The sequence below is a fragment of the Peromyscus maniculatus genome, chromosome 23 (assembly GCF_049852395.1).
Source record: "Peromyscus maniculatus bairdii isolate BWxNUB_F1_BW_parent chromosome 23, HU_Pman_BW_mat_3.1, whole genome shotgun sequence".
Taxonomy (NCBI): domain Eukaryota; kingdom Metazoa; phylum Chordata; class Mammalia; order Rodentia; family Cricetidae; genus Peromyscus; species Peromyscus maniculatus.
The window spans coordinates 7523987-7535246 of NC_134874.1; the positions used below are offsets into that span (position 1 = coordinate 7523987).

Here is an 11260-nt window from a genome sequence, read left to right on the forward strand (position 1 = left end):
TGGAGGGGCTCCTGGGAATAGTCCGACAAGGTTCCCGTGCAGCGAAGTGGGGTGGGACTGGGGCAACCTGAGGGAGAGTAAAGAGCGAACAGGCTTTTCCCTTGTGAGAGGAGAGTAGCGCAGGGTACAGTCAAGAAAGTCCTGTGGAAATGTCCCGGTGACAGCCTCCAGAGAGCTGGAAAACAGGTGCCAGCGAGAAGCAAGGGAGAGGTTCTGGGTGTAGAAAGAGACAGAAGGAACTTTGAAACTAGAGAAAGCATTCTGGGCAAAGAGCGGCAAACTCAAGGAGGAGCCTTAGCAATCTCCGGGGGACCCCATGGAGGCAGTGCCCAGCGTGCAGCGAAAAGAAAGAACCCGCCATCATCGGGGCACTTTTGGGGACTGGAGGGTAGGGGTCCTCAATGTGGCCAAGCCCGGGACACACAGCCTGCAAGCAGCGCACAGCATGGGGCGCACTGGGGCTTGCCAGGGCTTGCGCAATGAGGTCCTAGGAAAACAGTTGGGGACAGGGAACTTGGAGAGGGAGCGCTGGGGCAACGAAGCGCAAAGTTGTTTCTGCGGAAGGCTTGGTTAGCGCTGCGCAGCAGCGAGCTGATGGTCTTGGGCAGAGCTCAGAGAGAGAGCCGAGCCCCCGAGCCGAGCCGAAGAAAGGCAAGGAGGAGGTATGCACCTCCAAACCCAGCGCACAAGGTCCGTGAGAGACAGCGCCGCCGGCGCTTTCCTTTGCAGCTGCTTTTGGTACCAAACCCACTCACCATGATGGAGAAGACCAAAGCCACGATGTTGACTGGGTACGCTGGGCAAAAACACGAGACAATGGTGAGCCACAGATAGTTCTTGGGCGCAGGCATGTCCTCCTCGGTCTTGTCATCTTCCGTGTTGGCATCGGGGCTGCTGCTGTCCAAAGCGCCCTTGGAGTCTGAGCGGGACGCATACTGGGACATGGGCAAAGTCGGCGACACCGGGAGAGACGCGGAGCGCACTGTCCGCGCAGCTTGGGGCTGTGGCTGTCGGCTCATGGTGAGCAGAGGCTCTGAAAAGCTTGTAGCTCCAGCCTCAAGGGAGATGTGACTTCACTCCTCCTGTAGGTCGGTCCTTTGCCTGCGCCCGCCTGGGCTCAGGGACCTAGGCCAAGAGCCTCCCCATAAAGAGGGAGGGAGGGAGGGAGAGAGAAAGCAAGTGAGGGAAGGCGGGGAACAGAAAGAGACAGAGAGACAGAGAGAGACAGAGACAGAGAGACACACAGAGAGACAAAGAGAGGCAGAGAAAGAGGCTGAGAGAGACAGACAGAGATTGAGAGAGACAGACAGGCAGACACATACACACACAAATACACACACATACAGACACACAAAGAGAGAGAGACAGACAGACACACATATAGATAGATAGATAGATAGATAGATAGATAGATAGATAGATAGATAGATAGATAGATAGACAGACAGACAGACAGACAGACAGACAGACTCTGGGAGGCAGAGGAGCAGCGGGAACTAACTGCAGAGGGAATTAACTTCCCTCACATCTAGAGACCCTTCTGTGGATGCACTGAGAAGTTTGCAAGAAAGGGATCAGGAAAAGAAGAAACAAGGCCTTTTAAGTTTTAAACTGGTGTGGTGTGGTGTGGTGTGGTGTGGTGTGTGTGTGTGTGTGTGTGTGTGTGTGTGTGTGTGTGTGTGTGTGTTGTGCAGGCTGCAAAGGACCATTTCACCTTTTAAAATACCACCGAATTTGAATCATTAGAGGGAATAAGATCCTCCTACCCAGCTGATAAAAAGTCTTTCTAGTACACTTCCTCCACTCCACAGGAGGCTCAGGAGACTGGAGTAGGTACCTTGGTGTCCTCCAGTAGAAACAAGGAGGTCTTCTCTCTACTTTCCCTTTTACATGGGAAGGCGTAGTTTTGGCTGGTGCATACAACCTGTGCAGACAGACAGATGGGGGGGGGAGAGAGAGAGAGAGAAAAAGAGAGAGAGAGAGAGAGAGAGAGAGGGAGAGAGAGAGAGAGGGAGAGAGAGAGAGAGAGAGAGAGAGAGAGAGAGAGAGAGAGAGAGAGAGAGAGAGAGAGAGAGAGATCTGCTTTGGGTCCTGGGGCCAAGAGAGCAGCTACATTAAGATCTTAGCCATTCCTGAGAAATCAGAATGGAGACTCTTGGCCCAGATGCAGCTTGGTCACAGGAAAGGAAGTCCCCATTACCTACCCAGTTTCTGTATTTGAAAAAGGTGTGTGTGTGTGTGTGTGTGTGTGTGTGTGTGTGTGTGTTGGGGGGTGTTATGGTCCATACCTTACCTAGACATTGCAAGGAAGGCATGAGATTGCACATTAAACCAGGCAAATCTATACGCACAATAAATAAATGTTAGCATTTTCCAGGATTCTGATTTCTTAAAGTAGAAATGTTTATACAGTATTTCAGACCCAGGATTCACTGCTGCAGAAATTCCATCTGAAATCCAGATATTTGGAGCTTGCTAGGACCATAAAACAATAACATTAACCCACGGTTTCAAAAGCAATTACATCGCCATACCCAAAGGTATTAATCATCACGGCTTTCTCAGAACACGAGCATCATTGTCTAGGATGCTCTTGCTTATAAGGCATGGGGGTCATACTTATTGGACTGCACTTACCTATTTGCTTCACTGAACTGCCAATTCTGAGAGAGAGAGACAGAGACAGAGACAGAGAGAGAAAAACAGAGAGGCACAGAGACAGGCACAGAGATATAGAGACACAGACAGACAGAGAGACAGAGAGTCATAGAGAGACACACAGACACAGACACAGAAAGGGGAGAGAACAATCACATTTCTGACCTTTTGTATCAGTGCGGGGAACACTGCCCAGGGTGAGCTTGCTGAGGAACACCCGGAGATGGACTGGCATCTTCTTCATTATGCCTTCTTCTCTTACTTTGGTTGGTTAATTGAGTTTGGATAAACCAGAGGATTAGACCCAGTCTTTGTGGGTTCGTTGTATTTTGTTTTTGAGACAGGATCTCACTCTGTATCCTAGGATGGCCTTTTACTCACAGTGATCCTCCTGCCTCAATATCTCATGGGCTGGGAGGTGTACCACCACACCCACCCAGCCTTCCATTTGCCTTTTGCCAGGGTGGCTCCCTCTGCCTAGAATGCTCTCCTCTCAGACAGCCTGTCCTTATTTTTGATCTGTGAGTTCAAAGTCATTTTCTCAAGACTGGTCTTATTAAGAGTAGGTCCGATTACTGTTGGGTGATATTTTATTAGCATTGGCGATTTTTGTGTGTGAGGGTCATAATGCTCATTTACGGTGTGTTCTTTCTCTACCCCAGAAGTTATTTTAGGTGCATCCCAGCATGTGGGAGGGAGACAAGAAACATTACTGAAGGAGTGGACCAGAGCATGGAAGAAACTGATTTCCAGGTCTTGGGCAGTTCTAGATCTAGAAACCTATATTTTTGGTGCCTGAGAAATCCGTTATTTCTGAAATTCTCTGGCAGTTCTGGTGCAACCAGATACTTTCTCCAATTCAGTAGCAGCTGTAGATTTTACATTGTAGCCTTGGATCTTTAGTCTGGAGATTTCCACAAGTACTATAAGATCTACCTCAGAACCTGCTTCTCAAGGCCCATCCTTGACTAACTGCCCCTGCCTTCCCCTCCAGCCTCTCTGCTAGTCTCTCCCTCTTTTTAGTTCAGCTGAATAGGCTTTTCTTCACCCTTATCAAATACAGTGCCTTTCCCACCCCACAATGCTGTGGATATCATTCTATATAAATAAAACACTGATGGCCAGTGACCAGGCAGGAAGTAGGTTGCCAGGCAGGAAGTAGGTGGGACAAGGAGAGAGGAGAATTCTGGGAAGCAGAAGGCTGAGGCGGAGAGACACTGCAGCCACTGCCAGGAGAAGCAGCATGTAAAGACTCTGGTAAGCCACCAGCCACGTGGCAAGGTATAGATTTATAAAAATGGGTTAATTTAAGATAAAAGAACAGTTAGCAAGAAGCCTGCCATGGCCATACAGTTTGTAAGCAACATAAGTCTCTGTGTTTACTTGGTTGGGTCTGAGCGGCTGTGGGACTGGCAGGTGAGAGAGATTTGTCCTGACTGTGGGCAAGGCCTGGAAAACTGTAGCTACACCACAATCTCTACACCTGCTGAATGTTTCCCTTCCTCCCTGCTTCTTGGCTCCACCTCCTTCAGGAACCTCATGGGTTGGTTACCTCTGCAGAGGGGACCGTCCTGTCCTAAATAGACCCCATCTTATTATTCGCCACCTCATTAACTTGTTTATTGTCTTTGTCTAAGTTCTCACAGTCAGCCATTTTCTTTGTTTCTTTGCTGGTCTCCCCAACATAACAGGAAACTCTCCAGATCTTTTTCCTCTTTGGTGGACTATGATTGCTCCAGCACCCAGAACAGCACCTGAACCGTGGTAAGTGCACAGTAGATAATTCATTGAGTGAATAAGAGTTGTATTTAATCATCCAAGTCAGATGCTTGGGGACTCCATTCTTCTCTTTCCTTCAGCCTCTCTAAGGGCTATTCATCAAACCCTATTGATTCTATCTCAAATGTGACTCTTCACTCTGTCTTCTTTTCCCCTTTGCCAGTGTCCCAGTGTCCTAGTTCTGGCTATTACCAATAGTGGGAAGGCTCAGTGGTACCCCTTCTGTGATCCAAGGCTGGCTAATTTAGTAGTGTGACCAAACTTTAGGTTTGGATGATGTAGGGGCGGTTGTCTGTGCCTTACCCTGAAGGACCACCTCTAGTGAGGCAGCAAGTAACTCCTAGGTACCTACCCCCCTGGGGCGTGGCTTTCTCAGGGACCCCTTAAGACCTGGGATGAAGTACCTGGTCCTCTAATCACTACCTTGTGGTCTTGGATGCTGGGGCCCGATTAGGACAGATTAGGTTGATAAGCTCTCTGGAGAACAGTGCTGGACCGTACCTCAATACCTATTTCCTGTATTGTGAGTTTCCTGTATCGGGAGTTAACCCCCAATAAATTCCTACAATCATTAAGCTGTTTCCATGGATTGGTAGTGATTTCATCGTGTTAGGATACCAAGTGGAATTTTGCTTTTTCAAGGTCACGAGCTGTACCATCAACTCTAACCTACTAGTATCAACTTGGAAATGAAAACCAAGATGTTGGTGCCTCTGCCAGACAACAGTCAAGTTTATCAAATTTACCAAACATTTAATGAGTGATTCTTGTATTCACACAATGAATTTACCAAATTCATCAAACATTTAATGAGTGATTCCTGTATGCACACAATGAATTCCTTACGTGCACCATGTCATTTAATCCCTACAACTAAAAAATAAAATTACTTTATGTTGTGTATGTGTGTGTGTGTGTATGTGAGTGTGTGTGTCTGCCTGTGTGTATATATGGCTACCTGTGTGTGTGTGTCTGTGTGTATGTATGGCTACCTGTGTGTGTACAAGCAGAGGCCAGAATAGGGTGTTGGATCCCTTGGGGCTGGAGTTACAGGTGGTTGTGAACTGCCTGATGTGGGTGCTCGAAACTGAACCTGGGTCCTTTGCCAGAGCAGGAAGTGCTTTTAACTGCTGAGCCTTCTCCCCTGCTCCAGTCCCTGCAACATCTGTTAGCTAGATGGTGAGGAATCCATTCACAAATGGGGACACCTAGGATGAGTTTGATAAGAAGTCTCCTGTAGGGTCCAAGTGGAAGTACAGGCATTTTAACTAGGATTGAGACATTTTCTCCCGCTATAAGGTCCACACAAGAAAGTTAGATGGACATCTTGGAAGTTTGTTGGCATTGTTCTATTCTACTCAGGGAAGACGGATTAATAGCTTGTTGGCTGGTCGAAAGTGTAGCCGTGAAACTGCAGTGACCTGAAACATTTAAAATGAAATTGAGGAGAAAGTGCTCACACCAGAAAGTATAATGTACACGGTGCAGATTCTCGAGGGATGTGCGTTAGGTCATCCGGTTGGGGTTTCCAGGTGCAGGATCCGGAGGCTCACTGATTTTCAGAGGTCAGCTTGTTGCTCTTGGAGGAACCCTCCTGGCTGGTTGCTTAGTGATGTGGCACTGCCTTCCCTTTTAAGGGGTGATGGGAGAAAGCAATTCCTAACATGCTGGAGAGGGAGGCGCCTGGAGCCCCGGGGAGCAAAACATCTTCCTGATGTTTGCTGAGAGTTTTGTATCCACATGTGAACTGAGTTCAAACTAGAGAACCAGGGAACGAAGAGCGGCATGAAGAAGAAGGGTTACAATGGTGACCGCCACAAAGGCATGGCCTGTTCGCTTCTAGTTTGCCTTCTAACGTGTACACACTTTTCTTCACTAAAATGGGATTTACGCTCTTATTTCCCTTTGTCTTCCTCAAGAGAATCTGGCTACTAGACACTCTTTGCGAATTTGCTGTCATTGTCCCTGGGATTTCCCACTGACTACACGGGTTATTTCTTATTATTGCCGCCATGACCTGGCCACGAGGGCTAGGTTGTTTCAGTATTTATTATTGTTGTTGTCGCAGTTTTGAAAAACACTGCGGTGAGCGTGGTTGATACCCATGGGTTTGCATTTGTGACAATTGCTTTGTGACTCATGATCCTACAGGACAAATGTCAATCTTTGAAAAATGTGTATTTTATTCTGTACTATGTGTGTCTGTGTATGTGTACACATGAGTGCAGGGGCCCACATGTAGGATCCACTGGGGTCGAAGGTACAGGCTGTTGTGGGCCACCCGATATGGGTGCTGGTAACTGAACTGGGATCCTTTGGAAGAGCAGCAAGTACTCTTAACTTATTTTTATTTGTTTATTGACAGTTTCTCACACATGCACAGTGTATTTTCATCTATTTAACCCTCAACACCTCTCTCACACTGCCCTCTCTCTGAATCTCCCTCCTCCCCACCAGTCCTCCCCCTTTCCCACGTCTTTCTCCTTTCAGGTCTCTGAGTTTCCATCAGGGTGGCTTCCATGAGCTCGGGCAGGGGATTGTTGGCTGGAACCCAGGCAACTTTTGTAAGGGCAAGAAAAACAGGCTTGTTGACAGAGGAGAGGTGGTAAGACATGAGCCGGAAAAAAAAATCAGGTTAAATAAATTGATCCTGGATTCAGTGTACTATGGAAATGAGATGAGAGGAAAAGAGAAGGAGGCAGAGACTGATGTCACAGTTCTTGGTGGACTCCTGATATGCAACGGGTCATGCTGGAACTCAGGGTTTCAGGCAATAGATGTGCACAGGATGCCAGAAAACAAGAGGAAGTGTGCATGCTAGCTAGTGAGACTGAAAACAGGGTGGGGGGAGGGAAGAGGGGGGAGAGGGAGGGAGAGACTGCCCTATGAATCTGCTGATCTATGAAATGCCAGAGAGTCCAGATCTTTAGGAAATGGTATAAGAGGTCGAGTGTATTTGTTGCCAAATTTCACATTAGTCTCAAGCACCAGCCTTTAGTAGTCGTAAAGTAACTGCTGTGGTCTCAGGGGATTGCTACAAGAGAACAATGGCTTTTTGGCTAATATTATTAGAACACCTTCCCAGTTTCCAGCAACTTTTCACGAGGGAGGAAAAAAAGCAAAATCGAGAGAAAGGAGCTATGAAAGCAAAGAGTCTTCTGGATATTAATTTCTTAAATTGAGCAATTTAGTAAAACCAGTTCAGGACAATGGGACATAAAAACCAAACCCGCTAATGCTTAAACTGTAATTCTTCTTCATTCACCCTCCACCGTATTCAATAATAAAGTGCCTATCCACCCCGTTGCTCTTCCTGCGGACTGGATGGCATAAACCCCTGCACCTTGGACCCCACTCTATAGCCCTTATGATAATTAGCCCAACAGAACAGTGGTGAGGGACTGCTCAAGTGCTCAGTGAGAGTTCAACATTCAAGAATCGCCTCACATCTAGTAAGTACCTACTCTGTGCCCTCTGTGTTCTGTGTGCACACCCTTGGTTCCCACAGCAGCTTCTGTAAGCTAGATTTCCCTCTTACAGATGGGACATCTAGGATCAACTAGAGAAGACTTAGGTAAAGTCCCAGAGGTCAGAAGTGCCAGGGTTGGGACTAGGGCTAAGATACTTGTTTAGGTGGGAGAAACGGACAGACGGAAATCACTCATACTTCACCACTCCAGCCACTGATGTTTCCCATGCTCCCCACCATCCTTGTTTACAGCAACGGCTTTCTGCATCCTTGCCATGAAACTGCGTGCACCATTCTGTGTCTTGAGTCTTTACAACCCAGGGCCCATCTCCCACCTTATTCTCTGCTTAATCATTTTTAAGGACTTTGATATTTTACGATGATCTGACTGTTTCTTTCATGCTGAACAATGTTGGAGAGTGCTCCCTTTTGTGTTAGAGGGTGTGGGGAATTTCAGAGACTCTCATCAGCCCATTCTTTTTCTTTTTTCCCCTACTGCCTTGCCCAGGATGCTGCCTTGGCTTCCCTGGATGAAATGGCAACATAAGAGCAGGCTTGCTCTGGCTAGCCACATCAGGAGGATGGGGGAGAGGTCTCACGAAGCAGACTTATTTAAAAAACATTTGCACTCCCAACCACTTACAGCCTAAAAGGCTGAACGCTGACATGGAGAATTGCAGCCTTCATTAATGGACAGTGGAGGCACAGGGGTGAGGGTGGGCGATCTTGGCGCAGAGAAGGCATTGGGAAGATAGAAATGGAATCAACGAGAACTGTACTTAAGTGTGGCCCAGGAAAGGGGAGAGTTAGGTTTCTGCCTTTGGAACATATTACTTGGTGCATATAACTCGAGGTCGACCAGATAGTCTGGATTTTTGTCAACCTGTGTCTTTATATTAATTACTTACTCATCCAAAGGGGATTATTTGCCTGCCATCTACCAGGCACTATTTTGGGTGCCAGTCATAGAGTGGAGAGGAAGAGACTCGTGATTCCTGTGCCTTTACATAGACAAGATATTTATAACTTCTGATATAGGGTATAAAATAAGATAATGTTGTATTGATAGAAGGGAGTACTGTGTATCCTCACTTAACTATCAGCTTGACACAGCCTGGAGTTGCCTGAGAAGGGAGTTTTAATTGTGTGATTACCAAGATCAGATTGGCCTATAGGCATATCTGTGGAGGATTGTCCTGATTATTAATCGACGTAGGGGGATCCATGCCACTGTGGGTGGCACCGTTCCCTTGGCAGGTTGTCCTTGGCTGTGTAATAAAACTAGCTAAGTGTGTGTCTGGGATCAAGCCAGCACACAGGCTCTTCCATGGCTCCTGCTGTACTATCCTGGGCTGTGAATGATTTCCCTGGTCTGAGGTATCACTACATGGGACAAGCCTGACTTGTCCCAACTATGGAGTGTGAGGTGGAAGTGTAACATAAAACAAACCCTTTCCTAAGTTGTGTCTGCTCAGATGGTTTATCACATCAACAGAGAGAAAATGAAACCCAGTGTAGCCATAAGGAGCAACAAGATGCCAACAGACCGGTAAAGCCACAGTCACATGGCAACTTATAGATGAATAAAAATGGGTTAAGTTACAAGAGCTAGCTAGCAAGAAGCCTTCCATAGGCCATACAGTTTGTAAATAACATTAAGCCTCTGAATGATTATGTTATAAGTGGCTGCAGGATTGGCGGGGCCAGGCGGGACAGGAGAAAACTTATGGCTACAACCCAGTGTTAGACAGATTTTTGTCATAGTAACGAACACCTAAGATAATCGACCTGTAAGTAGAAAAGGTTGGCTTTGGCTCACAGATTTGGAGGTTTCAGTCCATGGTCTATCGGCTCATAGGGGTGTGTGGTGGAGCAAACCCACTTATCTCATGGACATGGACATAAAAGAGAGGAAGAAGGGACTGGACATCATAATGCTCTCTGAGTACATGCCTCCATCTCCCTAAACACCTCCTAAAAGGTCCCACATCTTACAGATCCTGCCATCTCTCCGTAATGCCATACTGAGGACCAAGCCTTAACACATGGGCCTTTGGGAGTCACTTAACATCCAAACTATAGCGAAAGCTTTAGATAAGATGGTTGGGGAAGCATGCTAGATAGACTTAGCTCTCAACTCCACAGGCATTACTCTCCTGTTTCTACCCTATCCTCTGCTCCAGAATATCACCATTAATGTTCTACAATAAAGGCCTGAAAACTATGGCCTATTGTCTGCTGTTGTAAATAAAGATTTGTCTTATAAAAGGTTTTTATAATGTTGTTATTTATTCTTTGAGAATTTCATACAGTGTATTTTGATCATATTCATTCCCTCTCCCAACTCCTCCCAGATCCTTTCACCCACCCACCCAGCTACATATTATTTCTCTTCCTCCTCCTCTTCCTCCTTCTCCTCTCTCTTCTCCTTCTTATTTAAAAACAAATGATGGAGCTCAGATTGTGTTATCAGTCCCAGGCACAAGGCCTACCGTGTAGCGTGGTTGATGTATAATGGTGTCACTCCAATGAAGGAAACCGACATTCCCCTTTCCATCATCAATCAAATGCCAATAGCTCCTTGTCTAGGGGCAGGACTTCATGCCTACCTCCCCTCCTCTATGCTAGGGTTTTGTCCAGATTGAGCTTTATAGGTCTTGTGCAAGTTGTCATAATCTCTGAGTTTGCATATTTATTCTACATGGTCCAGAAAACACCATTTCTTTGAAGTCACCTACCACCTCTGGCTCTTAAAATCTTCCCACCTCTCTTCTGCATATTTTTATTGATCTTTGAGAATTCCATTCAGTGTTTTTTTTTTTTTTTTTTTTTTTTTTTTCCCCGAGACAGGGTTTCTCTGTGTAGCTTTGCGCCTTTCCTGGAACTCGCTTGGTAGCCCAGGCTGGCCTCGAACTCACAGAGATCTGCCTGGCTGTGCCTCCCGAGTGCTGTGATTAAAGGTGTGCGCCACTACTGCCCAGCTCATTCAGTGTACTTTGATGATTATCACTCTGCTCTTCCCTGTAACTCCTCCCAGATCCACCTCTACCTCCCTTTGTGTCCTCTTTTAAAGGTAATCCACTGAGTTCAATTTGTGATGCCCATATAGTCATGGGTATGGGGCTGTCCACTGGGATGTGGTTGACTACCAGGGACCACACCCTTAAAGAGATCTGACTTTCTCCTTTCCAGAAGCTACTAACTGTCAATAACTTCTCAGGATGGGGGCTCATGATTTCCTCTTTCCTCCACGCAGAATGGTGACTGGCTTGATCTTGTGTAGGCAATCACTCCTGTCGTGACCAGAAGTCACTGTTTTGGTCCAGCTCTTCCAGACCTCTGGCTCTTATAATA

The 11260-nt window shown here is 46.7% G+C and overlaps 1 protein-coding gene and 1 long non-coding RNA gene across 2 annotated transcripts in view; one reads left to right on the forward strand and one right to left on the reverse strand.

Annotated features, from left to right (window-relative positions):
• Tmem233 (transmembrane protein 233) overlaps nt 1-1104 on the reverse strand; it is a 41541-nt gene extending 40437 nt beyond the window's left edge. The window contains exon 1 of the mRNA XM_006970819.4: nt 756-1104. Coding sequence (XP_006970881.1) covers nt 756-1019 — 264 coding nt within the window. The 5' untranslated portion in view covers nt 1020-1104. The remainder of the gene's footprint in view (nt 1-755) is intronic.
• On the forward strand, nt 413-10175 carry LOC143270386 (uncharacterized). Its single transcript, XR_013047558.1, has 3 exons — nt 413-819; nt 4350-4422; nt 8415-10175. It is a non-coding gene; the product is annotated as an uncharacterized LOC143270386 (long non-coding RNA).
• Nucleotides 10176-11260: the final 1085 nt, after the last annotated feature.